General features: G+C 40.0%; 1 protein-coding gene across 1 annotated transcript in view; it reads right to left on the reverse strand.

The window, feature by feature from the left end:
• Nucleotides 1–15000, reverse strand: part of LOC125047538 (small subunit processome component 20 homolog) — a 17978-nt gene that overhangs the window by 1154 nt on the left and 1824 nt on the right. Inside the window, exons 2-3 of the mRNA XM_047645815.1 lie at nucleotides 9517–9735; nucleotides 1–7570 (exon numbers count right to left, since the gene is read on the reverse strand). The exon at nucleotides 1–7570 is cut by the window's left edge and continues 1154 nt beyond it. Coding sequence (XP_047501771.1) covers nucleotides 1–7570; nucleotides 9517–9720 — 7774 coding nt within the window. The 5' untranslated portion in view covers nucleotides 9721–9735. The remainder of the gene's footprint in view (nucleotides 7571–9516; nucleotides 9736–15000) is intronic.

A 15000-nucleotide genomic window follows, 5' to 3' on the forward strand; every position in this document is an offset into this window, starting at 1 on the left:
CACATATATCTAAAGCAAGTGAACGCGCTTCGTCAGTGTTTGTAGCAAGAGGAGGTGATACACTTTCTTCAACAGGATGAGCAGCCAACAAATATCCAATTAGCCCAGCTGCATTTAATCGGACTTGGATATGGGGATAGAGTAAATGAGCTTGCACATACTTCCAGACATCAGGATCAGTGTGTTTGCTCCAATTTTCATGGGTGAAAAATGCTCTAACTATTTTTGTGAATACTTCTAGTAGTGCCACTATACAGTTATCTTTATGATAAGTCTCCTTGCTTAAGTTTATATCATCAGTATCCTCCTGCATGTTAGTGAATTGCACACTGTACCTTGATGGCTCTAAAAGTTGTATTATCATTGGTGCTGCTTTGCTGAGAATAATTTCAGGAAGAAGCTTAACTGTAACATCAAGAAAAGCACTTAGTGCTTTTAGACCCATCTGCATTGCAACAGAATTTGTCTTAACTGTAGATTTTGGCCGCTCTCTTATTAACTGGAGACAAAGGTCTATTAGTTCTTTTTTCCCTTTACTTCTTTTGAACATAGTTTTGAGTGCTTTATGCAACAAAGTCTTATTCTCTTGTGATTCTTCAACTATAAGCTGTTTAGATAAACTAAACCACATATTTGTTTCTATCTTTTTACCAAGAAGTTTTGCTGGAAAGTTAGCAACTATATTGTTAATCATGATACTTGCAGACAGTCTACCATCTAGTTCAGAGTAAGATGTATTTCCAAGATAAAAAGTAATGTGTTCCTCTATTATTTTAGGCTTCATTGGATAAGTGAGCAAATAGGTGTAAAATGTTGTGCGTGCCTGTGTTAATGCATTTATTCCACCACATGTAACACTCATTTTCTGCACTGTTCTCATTAACTTATGCAACTCAGGTGCATTAATTTTGCGCGCAATTATGGACTGCAAAACAACGAAAGCAGTTTGCTGCTGATTGTGGTCTTGTATATTACCACTCAAGTACTGTAACAAAATCCTCAGCTCCTCCTCATTCAGCAAGTAGGAGTCAACAGACTTTACAATATGAGCAAGAGATTTGAATGATAACTGGACAAGGTCATAAATCTTTCCTTTGGCAAGTTCCGGAGAGGAGAACTTATGCAGTATTAAAAACATCTGCTCGCATATGTTTTTCAAATCTGTTTGCAGAGAAGGAAGTGGAAATTTGATCATTATACTGATACATCTAAGAGCATACACACATATCTCTGGGTATTCTGAATCAATACACTTTGTTAACACCTTAAGGAATGGATCCAGCAACATAGCATGTTCTTTATCTTCTGGTATAAATTTGCCCTTTTTCAGCAGACCGGCAAGAAACTGCACTGCAAATTCAATTAGGACATGAGCAGTTGCTTTAAATGATGTCTTGGGATTCAGTCGAGTCTTCTTGGGTTCTGGTTCCAAGATGAAGGAATCTATCCGCTCTTGGCCTTTCTTCTCAGATGGTTTCTTTTCTTCTTTTTCTGCTGTTAGGGTGAGGATCTTCTCATTCAGCATGCCATAAATGAACACTGACTTCTGAGTGATGGGGATGTTTTCATTGCGCTCTAATCCACTGCATATTTCAGATAAGCAACGCACCATTTTGTTCACCACTTTCTTATCTTGTGTCAAAGTGAGCACCTCTTTTAATGGTAAAATGATTTCCTGAAGGCACTCAGCAGATATGAATTCTGCAGTGAATGCCAAGATTGCATAGCTCCTATTACCACGCGATTCCTTCACCTTCCTGGTAATCTCACTGACCTCCTTCTCCTCTGCTTGTACTCCAAGAATATCTTCTTTACAGATTTCTATCATGTCTCTCAGACAGACATTGATATCTGTGGAAGTCAGCAATGGTCGGAGTTGGGAAAGAATGGCATGTAGTGTATAAACTAACACATGTGCCTGATAACCACGAGTCAAAATGCTCCGCAAATCTCTTACTACCCACAGCAAGTAACTCCCTCCAATTTCCACCATGATCTTAACAAGCATGCTACGGGCTTCATCTCTTATGCTCTCGGCTCTAGACTTCAAAAAGTGAATCACCTTCATTAACACACCGTTGATATTAGTATCAAGCATTTTCTGAGGAAGTTTTTTAAGGAGTTTCACTAAGGCAAAAGCCAGAGGAATCCGTTTAATGTCCTCATCTTCTGGATACTTACTTTTATTAACCTTATGTTCCGTGTCAGCTTTAGTTCGTGCTGCCAATGTCTTTTGGAGCTGTGGTATAAACACACCTACTAAGGCTCCGTACACTCTTTGTCCCTTGCTGATGCTGGTTGCTTGCTCAATTTCCTTTTCCTGTTCCTCTTCTTCATCGTCTGCAACCTCTTCCTCTGCCTCTTCCTTTCCAAGACCTTCCTCTTCCTCTTTTTCCACCATCAAATTTTCCTCTTCTTTATCTACAACCCCTTCCTCTCCCATTTTTGCCTGAACATCCTCTGTACCCACAAGGGTGGCAGTGGGATCTTCTGGTTTCTTAATGTTCTCATTCACTATTATGTCCTCAACAGCTGGTATTTCTACTTCTTCATGGAATCCATCAAGAACTGATTCTAAAACCCTTACAGCTTGCTTGAGGAATTTCAATTCCTGCTTGGATAGCATATTCAGATAATATTTCAATAATTTTTGATATGAGTACCAAGGCATTTTCTTGGCTAAACTCCCTAAGCAACTTATAGAACTTGTTATCAAATAATCATCCTTTATATATGCCTCTTGGAAAAGGTATGATGTAACCAATGGCAAAAGGTAGCCATCGACTGTTGAAGATGCCAATGAAATCTCCCCACTATCAAGCTTCTCTGAAAGCCTTGCCATTGCACGTGCCCTTCTGTGCCTTTGGATGTGGCCCATGTTGCAATAGAAGTCCATATCTGTTTCAGTTTCATTGACAAGCTTATAAAGATCTTGAAGTCTCTCTACTTGCCCATGGCACTTCAAGATTAACTGTTTCAATAATGATATAATCTCTATCCTGACTTTTTCTTTCTTACTGTGTAATCCCTTTCTGATCTCTGTTAGGAAATTATTTGCCACTATCCGTTCAAATTCACTTTTAAATTTAGGCTGCAGTCTCACCAACATGTCTATCATTTGACATAATGTAAAACTTGACATATCTCGCAGCGAAGAATCATCAACCTGGCGTATTAAGTACATGCTGTTGAAAAGGAAGAGCTGACAGTACTCAACATCAATTACCTCTGTGGATGTACAATACTTCTTGAAATGGTCATGGGCACTCAGTCTTCTCTCATAGTCAACCTCTTCAACCATTTTGGGGTTCCAGGAATTAAGATCCTCTGCCATTTCTGCTAATTCTTTATACTTCGGATTAGAGGAGGCAATTACTGACACCACATTACAAAGTGATTCTCTAGCATCCCGACTGCCCATGGTTCCAAACTGAGAAATGAATGGCGCTAGATACTCAGCTGAATTGTCTACTACCTGCAAAAGGTGACTGCAAATTGTGAGCAACTCTGGAACCTTTTCAATCTTTTCCACATTTTTCTTGACAATAAGAGGTGCAATCAAACTCAGAAGATCACTGCTGTTTTCTTTGTTTGTGACCCACTCTGAGAGATTTCTGAGAATAGTCAGGTCACGCTCTTTTACCAATTGGTTTTTGCTCAACTTGGTTACCATGCTCTTCATGCTTTTCAAGAGGCCCTCCATGTGTGGCACAAGCAATGCTGTACCAAGGTTTTGCTCATATGTCCCATCTCGTGATTGCAACCTTTTGACTGGAATGACTGGTGAACAAGAAAGTGGCGATGGCTTCTTTCCCTCAATATATGCCTCTTCTTCAACATCCTCAAAATCCTGAAGATTAATGAGATTTTCAACCATATCCAAAATAACATTTACCACAGAGGGTTTGCATTTTTCATGGTTTAGAAGTTTCATAACATATGGCAATGGAGTTAAGGTATGATCTTCTCTATGACATTTAATAAGTAATGGGAAATATCTTGGATTCTCTGACCAGCATTTGAAGAGAATAAGTAAGGTTGAAGGTGAACTTATACCTTCATCTGGTAGACGCTTCAAATTGGGCCACACAACTGCCTCAAACACTGCATTTATTTCATTTTCAGACCAGGTGTAGTTCTCAAATTTCTTAAAGAAAGCTATAAGCCGTCGATGTGAATCCTGACGCAGGTGTTTCAAGAGGGATACAGATCGATCTCCAATTTCAGTTCGTTGCTCAAGAAGTGTTGTTGCTAGGTTTGCTATGAAGAGTACCACCTTTAAAAGAGTGGGCAATAATTCCATGAGCAGATTACCCATTTTGCTGATAATATTGTCCAGTGTGGTAAGAGCACCTCGCAACCTTCCCAGAGGCACCACCTTTGTGATGTCCAGAGTTTGCTTGGTTCTTTCTACCATGGTCAAAGCATCTCCCTCTATATGACTCAACAAAACATCAAATGCTAAATCAAGGAATATCCTTAATTCACTTTCCTTTGCACCAGCCAAGTACCTTAGTATCACACCCTTTCGAATCAAAATTTTTCCTTTGCCAGATGTTCCTGTTCCAGCCTTTGAATGCATCTTACCAAAGAGAATCCTCATGAGATAAGGCATCATATCTTCACGATGCTCCTCTGAAACAGTCTGTTCTGAGCCGTCTAAACTGAAGAGTGTGATGGCATTCTTGAAGGATTTGTCATCTATAAGCTTGTACAAAAACTCTGTATACGGCACAAGATATGGATAATTGTAAGTCATTATGCAGTTGAGGGCCTTTCTCTGAACTGAAGGTGCTGGATGTGTAAGAAACTCCTTGTACATGTCTTGTAACTTTTTTGTCTGAGACAACTTTCTGGGGTTATGGAACTTTGAAAAAACTGCCAACTGCTCACCTAGTGCTTTCAGTGGTACCCTCCGTGAGCGCACCTCTGATTCTAGATCCTCATCTAATGAGGAATCGGGTATTTTGTCTTCAATATTGGTTAAGGCATCCATCCCACTTTCATTCATGCTTATCTCTTCTTCCACTATTGAAGTTTCTTCTCTTCTTGTCTTGCTTATGTTTTGGGTGGGAGCTACATTAAAATCAACAGGAAAGAGTTCATTGTGCAAGAAATCAAAGAAAAGTGGCACCAGATCCCTGCTACGAGCCTCACACACATCAGGGAATTTCTCCATGCTCCTCCACATCAAGTCTCTGTAGTTCATGTGATCAGCTTTAATGACAACTTTTGAGTAGCTCTGGTGACTTGACAAATGTTGCACAACTGTCTGGATAATTTCATTCTCAATATCAAGATCCTCATCAGGGTCCACCACCTTATTGATCAACATCTGTTGACAGTTATCAGTTGCAATTTTCAGTTTTGCAAACCAAAGTTGCCAGAATGAATCCAAAGGAAGAGTATGTGCATAACTTGATATTCCTTTGAGACAAGGATTCCACAAATCCTTGTAGTTAACAAATAACTGACCAAGAAAGAAGAGTAAGGGAGCATGAACGTAAGTGTCACACACAGGTTTATGCACCTTGACAAGGTCACCATTAATTGTTTCCAGGAAACGAACTCGATCCCTGAAAGAAAATGGTGTCACAGGTGTCATCTCAACCTTCAGCATAATTTGAAATATGTTCTCCACATTTTCCACATTCTCTGGTGGAGGAGGAAGCGTTACTGGAAACAGGGAAAAGATGTGTGTCCCTAAGAGGCGCACTTGAGGGTTTGCAGAGGCAAGGACTGGTGCAAGGGAAGGATATATTCTTTTCAGGAAAGCTTCATTCATCACATCACTTGCTTCCTCTCTGGATGCTATGGACAATTGTAGATCTATTGCTTTTAAGAAATGTACATTTTCCCTGTAATGTGGCTTTTGCATCAGCACATCTAATAATGAGCATTTGTCTAAGCATGCAAGAAACTGTTTGCCACTGAGAACATGTGCCATCCCTTCAACTACCATTCCTACAAGAAACAGCAATCTTCTACTAGTTAAGGAAATATCATATTTGACATTTACATCAACCAAAAGATCTGCAACTTTTGTCTTTTTCTTCTTGGGAGTCACATCTACACTTGGGGTAATTTTGGTTCCTACATCATTCAAATTCATAATTGAAGTTTTAAGAATCTCTTGGAAGTGTGGCTTCAACTTCTCATGGTTTAATGGTGATATGTGAGGCAGACACACAAGTATCAGCAGTAACTCCTCCAAGTTGCTCAAGTCATCTTGAATTCCTTCTGAGACTTTGTCTTCAATGTAAGATGGAATATTACTCTCAACAGATGTGTCCATTTTTGCTAATATTTGTGTGAAATCTATAGGGTATTTTTCCCAAGAACTTAAATCTAGGCCTGAATTACAAGGTATCTGTTTAGTCAATATTATATATGCAATAACAGAAACAACATCTTTGTGGACATCTGCATCCTTTGTTGTGCTTATAACTGTACTTAGATAATGTAGTAATACTGGGAGAATTTCTGTATCGAATCTCTCAAAGTCCACCATTTGTTTTACAAATGAAAATTTAACTGAATGAGAGTACTGAGACATGAATATTGAGGTTACTGTTTGATGGAGCATGGCATGTGTTAATGGCTGGTGTCGAGAAGTAAGCAAAACTGATACTATGTCACACACAGTCGTACCAATGCTGTCAGGTAAGGGCATTTGGATTATGGCCACACATTGATTCAAAGCATCATTCAGATCAGCAACCAAGGCACCTCTCTTGAAGGAGACCAGTTTTTGAATCACCTGAATAATAGCATGTAGATGATGGCAGCTGTCTGATGTTTGAGTGTGTGGAAGAATAGATTTCACCTGTTCCCAGACTGTGGGCCACACTAGTTTTGAGTCTTCCTCCCAAGATACTTCCCACCTGGTAATTTTGTCTGGATGAGGTGTTGTGATATAAAAGTTTAATGTCAGTATACCACTACACACAGCCTGCAATGCTAGGTCTGGTGGTACATCTTCCCCAGCAAGCAGATTCAACAAATGATTTAGTACAACCGGAGTGGAACTATGCAAGCGCTGAACAACATCTGATTTCATCAATGCCGCAAACAGCCTGCCTAGTCCATCCACATGGGTTTCATCTTTCTTCAGCTTCCTCAGAGCCATGCCCAAGAAATTTTCCATGTTGGGAGCCTTTCTCACCAAAAATGCAAGACTCTGTGCAGCCAACTCATTAATATACCATGGATGGGATTTGGAGAGCAGCCTTGCATAGTTATGTACATGATATAATTCAAATAGATCATTACGCAGGTACTTCTGAAGAACTACAAATAAGGAAACAATACACAAGAATACTGACTCAATCTGTTCTGGTTCCTTGGTGGACAAATGCCGTAACAATATTGAAAGGAACTTATAGAAATGGTTTTGGTAGAATTCCTGTGGGATGTCATTAGCAAAGGCAACCAGCAGATCCAACAGAGGCTGTAATGCTGGGGAGCTGAGAACCGCAAGGTGTTTGGTCAAACATGTAGCAATGCGATTTTCATGGTGAACGAGCTGGGCAGTTGTCACAATGCTGTATTTCAGATCCTCTTGGAAGGCCTGTAAGTTCAGAGAAAGATAAGATATTTTTTCCCTTCTAAGAATAATGTGCAAAAACATTTCTCCCCCTTCTCTCTCTCTCTCTCTTTCCCTCCCCTTCTCTCTCTCTCTCTCTCTTTCCCTCCCCTTCTCTCTCTCTCTCTCTTTCCCTCCCCTTCTCTCTCTCTCAGTCTCTTTCCTCTCCCCTTCTCTCTCTCTCTCTCTCTTTCCCTCTCCTTCTCTCTCTCTCTCTCTTTCCTCCTCCTTCTCTCTCTCTCTCTCTTTCCCTCCCCTTCTCTCTCTCTCCTCTCTTCCCTCCCTCTCTCTCTCTCTCTCTCTCTCTCTCCTTCTCTCTCTCTCCCTTCTCTCTCTCACTCCCCTCTCTTCTCTCTCTCTCTCTCCCTCCCTCTCTTCTCTCTCTCTCTCTCTCTCTCTCTCTCCCTCTCCTTCTCTCTCTCACTCCCTCTCCTTTCTCTCTCTCTCACGTCCCTCTCCCTTTCTCTCTCTCACTCCTCTCTCCCTTTCTCTCTCTCACTCCTTCTCCCTTTCTCTCTCTCACTCCCTCTCCCTTTCTCTCTCTCACTCTTTCTCCCTTTCTCTCTCTCACTCTTTCTCCCTTTCTCTCTCTCACTCTTTCTCCCTTTCTCTCTCTCACTCCCTCTCCCTTTCTCTCTCACACTCCCTCTCCCTTCCTCTCTCTCACACTCCCTCTCCCTTTCTCTCTCTCACTCCCTCACCCTTTCTCTCTTTCACTCCCTCTCCCTTTCTCTCTCTCACTCCCTCTCCCTTTCTCTCTCTCACTCCCTCTCCCTTTCTCTCTCTCACTCCCTCTCCCTCTCTCTCTCTCACTCCCTCTCCCTTTCTCTCTCTCACTCTCTCTCCCTTTCTCTCTCTCACTCTCTCTCCCTTTCTCTCTCTCACTCCCTCTCCCTTTCTCTCTCTCACTCCCTCTCCCTTTCTCTCTCTTCACTCCCTCTCCCTTTCTCTCTCTCACTCCCTCTCCCTTTCTCTCTCTCACTCCCTCTCCCTCTCCCTCTCTCTCTCTCACTCCCTCTCCCTCTCTCTCTCTCACTCCCCTCTCCCTCTCTCTCTCTCACTCCCTCTCCCTTTCTCTCTCTCACTCCCTCTCCCTTTCTCTCTCTCACTCTCTCTCCCTTTCTCTCTCTCACTCCCTCTCCCTTTCTCTCTTTCACTCCCTCTCCCTTTCTCTCTCTCACTCCCTCTCCCTTTCTCTCTCTCACTCCCTCTCCCTCTCTCTCTCTCACTCCCTCTCCCTTTCTCTCTCTCACTCCCTCTCCCTTTCTCTCTCTCACTCTCTCTCCCTTTCTCTTCCTTTATCTCACTCACTCCCTCTCCCTTTCTCTCTCTCACTCCCTCTCCCTATTTCTCTCTCACTCCCTCTCCCTTTCTTTCTTTCACTCTCTCTCCCTTTCTCTCTCTCACTCCCTCTAAAGGTTACATTATCAAAACTATTCACTACAGATTTACTTTATCCTTTTTTTTAAAGAAACATGGATGCCTTCAGAAGTGCTTATTCACCAGGGTTAGTGGGCTTACCTGAACTCATTCCTTCCATTTCCCCAATTACAACAGTGTTAGAAACAGTAATACTACTAATAAAAGTAAGACCTAATTTCTCTAAAATTTCAAGGAGTGAGATACACAGGATAGGTTAGGTAAGCCTGTAACTGACTTATTGGTGAATAAATGCTTGTGGAGCAATGAATACAAACCTACAGTCAAAACTTAATGTATTCATGCACTCTCAGAATCATTGGGGTAAAATCACCATCCATACACAATTCACAACATAGTTCTATGTAAAATTAGGTAAAACAGGAGCGAGAGCAGTGAGAGCGAGAGTGGGAGAGAGAAGGCACAAAGGGCAGAAGGAATGGTGGAGAGAATGAAGGAAACAAGAGAAGCAGAGCGATTTGGAGAGCGGGGCCAGAGGGACTTGGGTGTACCTGGAAAGCTTCAGTGAGATTTAATTCCCTGCACTTCGAGAAGGTCTGGTGGAACACTGAAGTCTGCTCTGTGGCGGTACTATGTGCTCGCTGCAGGAGGAATTTCCTGGCGCTGACACGGAGCCCTCGCACCTTCTCACTGAACTTCTTGAAGGTGAAGGTGTTGGTGGCCTTGTGAGCCTGGCGATTGGGCTTCTCCTTCATCTTGATGGGTCCTTACTGCAAGAGAAAGTGTGTATTGGTTTTATTTCTTTTTCTGTAACATTATGCTTTATTCATGAAAGAGAGTGAGAATAAAAAGCGAACTCAAATGAAGGTGTTGATATTCATTTTCAATGTTTTTCCCTAAACTTAACATGCCATCATTGAATTAGGCTAAATAAAAACTAATAATAATAATAAATATCATAATAATAATCATAATAATAATCATAATAATAATAATAATCATAATAATAATCATAATAATAATCATAATAATAATAATAATCATAATAATAATCATAATAATAATAATAATAAATAAATAATAATATCAATAACCAAGCTATGTTAACAATTGCATGTATTAGACTTCAAAATTCTATAACAGCTGCCTATAGTTCTTTTAAGACTGTATTTCTGGAGGTACCCTTATGGCAAAAAACATTTATTTTGAAATATGTCTTCTATGGATCTGCTGTGAGACCAATAATTGACAGTCATGACCAACCTGTACCTATCCCTCCAAAACAAATGATGCTGAAAAAAGCTGCATTGCTATCATTTAAGAAAGTTTGCAGAGAGTTTGAGATTACACATCAGAACTATTCTGGCACCGTAAAGGAGCTACTAACATCATACAAGGTTTTGGGGTACAATATGAGCCTTGGACTTTTTCCCTGCAAGTCTTGGGGCAGTCAGTGAAGAGCATGGCAAGAGATTTCACCAGCACATTTTGCACATGGCAACTCAGCAAAAGGAAAGAGGAGCCAAAATAATCTTATTGCACACATAACCACAAATTACATTGTATAAAAGGTGTGAAATTATTATTACTTCCATTGACCTGGATTTGACATCATATAAGGATGGAAAATGAAGGGGAACAATATGGAGAGTGAGAAAGATGAGCAAAAAATCAAAATAAAAACGAAAACAAAAGCTGAGACAAAGGAGGGAGACAAAGAGATAAATAGATAGTTAGACAGAGTGCCAGGCAGGTAGGCAGAGATAGATAGATAGACAAAGAGACAGAGAGGCAAACAGGATGTCATAAAAAGGAAGTGATAGCACTTTAGTCACTATCATTTTTTCCACATAGTAGTATATGATATCACATAAGGAAGTGATGTCAGTAAATTAGGCTATGATGTCACAGACCCTGTTATGTGACCCAGGTTGACCTAACTAGCTACTGTTGGTTCCATGTTTTCTGCCAGGTCAAAAGCATGGGAATTTTCCCGTATATATAGAAGTGATGCACCTCATTCATTACTAGCTTTTGCAGTGCCTCCCTTCGAAGATGCTTCTCCTCCTCCTCCTCCTCCTCTGAGGTCAATGACCCCAGCCATCAACTTCAACTGCCAAGGGGCTTCAGAGTTGTCCATCACGCCAAACCCTGTCTTCCTTCCAGTCTCCCACTTTCTTCGACCTCACCTCCAAGGTGAGTGCCAATGAGTGGTTGCCCAGTAGGTCTGAGGGTTGACAAGCACTTTGATGTATCCAGTTTGGAGGATGAACTGGATTATGTCTCTGAGGTCGACATCATGCTGGACAGTGAAGAGTCAGCCAAACTGCTGCAGAGGAACACTTCAGGGACTAGAAGATTTGTCGGATTCCTAGGCAGTACTGGAATCATGGTAAATGGAACACCCTTGGCTGTTTTTTTACAAATGATCTCCTTGACTGACTGGTAAGTTTTGATATTATAGCATTTGTGGAAATACTTCTTGTTCTGAGCAATGAGAATGCATTACTAGTATTTCTTTTCCACTCCCACAGGTATGCGGCTGCCCACTCTCCTGCAGCCTTGCCTCACAAAAGGAAGTGGATGGATATGTAAATTTTTTCTCTTAGAGTTGTCTTCCATTACCATTTGAAACAGATCTTGGCAGATAACATAAACAATGATGGTGGAAAGTTTTGTACTTTAAAGCAAATATTCATTTAAATTTTTTTTTGACTAGGTTAGGCTATAAACAATTCTGTAACATAAAGAACGGTAATACTTTATAACACGTTTGAATGTGTAACCTCCTCTACACTCTATACTGAAGCCTACACACACTTGCTAGAACCTTATTCAAATATAATCTACTAGATTGTTTGGTCACTAAAGATTTGCCGAGCCCACCTTCACCCCTCTAACACTTTTTCTCAGTACCACTTTCATCCCTTCCTTTCTGATATAACTTCTCCCTACAATTATCTCTACTAAAAGTCTCAGATCGAGATTATTTTGTGAGGAACTTGCCCAAACTTTTTTGAGTTATAATATCACTTTGAAATATAATATTACTATACTGAAAAAACACATGTTTGTTACCCATATGGGTGTTCACATTGTGTTTGTTTAAAGGACAGTTTTATTATTGTTACCCAATTTTTTTTTCCACTACACCTTACTATTGCTTAATTCCATATAATAGTGCTTGATACAAACTGGTACTTTATTCTATTCAAAGTAAAATGGTATTGAAGTTATTACAAAATTATTACCAGATTATGGTAATTAGGTAGATACTGCAGATTTTGCTTGAATCTTAAGAAACAGTGAAAACACATTATAACTAAACACTGCAGTATTTGTAGACAACACCCTTTTTTAACATGAGTTAAGTCAGTTTTAGTGTCAAAATGTAATTTGATTTGTTGGGACACAGTTGCAAACAGTGTCATTTTGAATGAAAGTCAATGTCTTTACACTATTTCATCAGCAATAAACCTCTGCCAAATTCATCTAGAATGGGTGTCAGTTCTTTGGCTTCAGAGGACAAATCTTTTCAACAATGTTTGCCTTCTTCCTGAGTGGACCAGGAATTTCCAGTCTAAAGTCCTTCTTCAGGAACTGGATGTCATTGAAGTTATCTTCTTCATTACTGGTTTTCACATGGAGCATGTGGGACACCCTTCAGAACTGGAAGACAATCGTGTTCCACAGCATGGTGTTCACATTAAGCTGTTAAAGCTGATAAGCTGATAAGCTGCTGTTGTATGACCGAACATCATCATTAGACATTTGAACCACCATCTTGATTTGATTTCTATTTAAGATTACAGAAATCAGATTCCACTCCTTGGCAGAATGAATCTACCAACCTGGGTCTAAGTGCTACCTACCATGTGGCCTGGTTCTTAGTTAAATATATTATCCTCAGCCATTATGACATCATAATTCATCAACAGCACCATTGAAAAAAAAAACGCTTGTTCTTGTTCTGATCAGTGCAGTTGTCCAGACAAATGATGAAATGCTCCATGTCAAGTTCGTTTTGGAAAGCGTAGACAAATGTGGATCTTATTTCTTCAACATTCCTCTCAGTACTGCCCTTGAGCCATACAACAGAGATTGTATTCTTCTTGGCATCTTTACCCTTTTTCAAACCAAGAGGAGCAAAGGTCTCATGGTACTCAACAATCTGTTTAGCAAAGATGGGTTTTGTTGCCAGGCATCCGTGGCACTGTAATCACTTTATGAAGATCAACACTATGAACAGAGATTTCTGAGGGCCATTCCTTTTCAGCATCTCCCATGTGGCTGCAGCTGACTTTGGCACTGGACACATCCTTCAGATGTAAGTCATACATCAAGCACTTATTGCATTCTTCCTTTCCTTATCTAGTGAAACTGATGTTTTTCTCATTCACAACTTTGTGGTACAACTCATACACGCTAGCTTTTTCCAGGTTTTGTAATCCTTGTCCATTAAATGAACTGAAATGTCATTAGGGAGGTATCACTGGTTAGGAGCATACTCCCTTTGGTAATGACTGATACAGAGATTGAATGTTTGCAAATATCTCTCTAAATACTACTACAAACCAGCTTGCTAATATGTTGCCAGAAGTGTTCAAAATAGATTGACATTTGAGCACTCGTGTGACATGCCCTAAGATTGCACGCATTGCAGTACTGAAACAACCCAAGACTGCAGTAAGTGGGTCCTCCATTTGGATTACAACTCAAGACTCCAGTAAGTGGTAGATACTACAGTGTTACCTTGCTTTACAGCTGGTTTTGCAGTTACTGCATATAGAATACCCTATATACTCAATTAGATCCTTAAGTATTGGTTTAGATATATTCTTAACATGTGTATAAGTGTTTCATGAATCCAATTGATGGCATATCTCAATTTCGAAAATTTTGCAGATTCTACATTCTTCAATTATAGGGCAGACAAATAGCTCTATTAAATAGTTTCACTTCCAAGAGACACAATTTAACAACAGTGCTGTCAAATTTGAGAAAGATGGCTGTGACTATAATGTTATAAATATTAGTAAAATAAGATAATGTAAAACATTTTTGTAAATCAATGAAAAGGGTGAACAGGCGAGACAGGCAGTACTCATAACTGGCTCACTTGTGACTTAGTACAAGTGTAGCCATCTGTGTGTAAAAACGATTAAACAACTAAAATCCCAGTGGGCATGGCATGTACGTACATACCATGCCCATTGGTAATGGGTTAAGAAAATAGTTTGTGACTTATAGGAGCCCTCTACAGGGAAATACAGTGATAGGGTTGGGATCTGGGGAAAAAGACCCTGGGTTAGGAAGGATTTTGCTTAATACAGCACTGTTTGTGGATCGCAAAGAGTGGCTGGAGTAATAATGACTATGTCTCAGAGGGATGAGGTCACTTTGAAAACAGTGATGAATACTTTCATTTGCATAATTTGTGATGGAAAATAACAAAAAATTCATATATATTACAAAGTGAATAACTGAAACAAGGAATAATAATTGCACTGTTGGATGGCTATGTAAAACTAAAATAGGTAAATTTGGAAATGCCACTCAACACTGACATCTGGGTACAGCCTAGGTTTCTCTGAAAGCTCTCATTGTGTTTGGAAGAAACTAGCACTCATTCCCATCATAAACAGAGCAAAGCTACAATATCGGCCCCAATACTCTGGGAGAGCAGGATAAGTACCAGATAATTGCTGGGTAAAAGTGAAGGTAATTTTTTAGTTTTACAGAAATTATTTATTTTTTCAATTACCAACACTGTAATATGCATGATTCTCTTGTTATTTTCCATCACAAATAATATAAATTAAAGTATTGGTAATGCATATGAAGTAACTGCACCTTTTGAGATTAAGTCCCTATTACTCCAGCCATCCCTGGGAAATCCACAAACATCGCCATGTGAACCAAAAATGAACCAAAAACCTTCCAAACCCAAACCCCCACTTGATTGCCATATTCCTTATCGGAGACCCCCACCAAATCACTGTGGACTTTCTCTCTGTGTGGCATTTGTTGCTACC

The sequence above is a fragment of the Penaeus chinensis genome, chromosome 4 (assembly GCF_019202785.1).
Source record: "Penaeus chinensis breed Huanghai No. 1 chromosome 4, ASM1920278v2, whole genome shotgun sequence".
Classification (NCBI taxonomy): domain Eukaryota; kingdom Metazoa; phylum Arthropoda; class Malacostraca; order Decapoda; family Penaeidae; genus Penaeus; species Penaeus chinensis.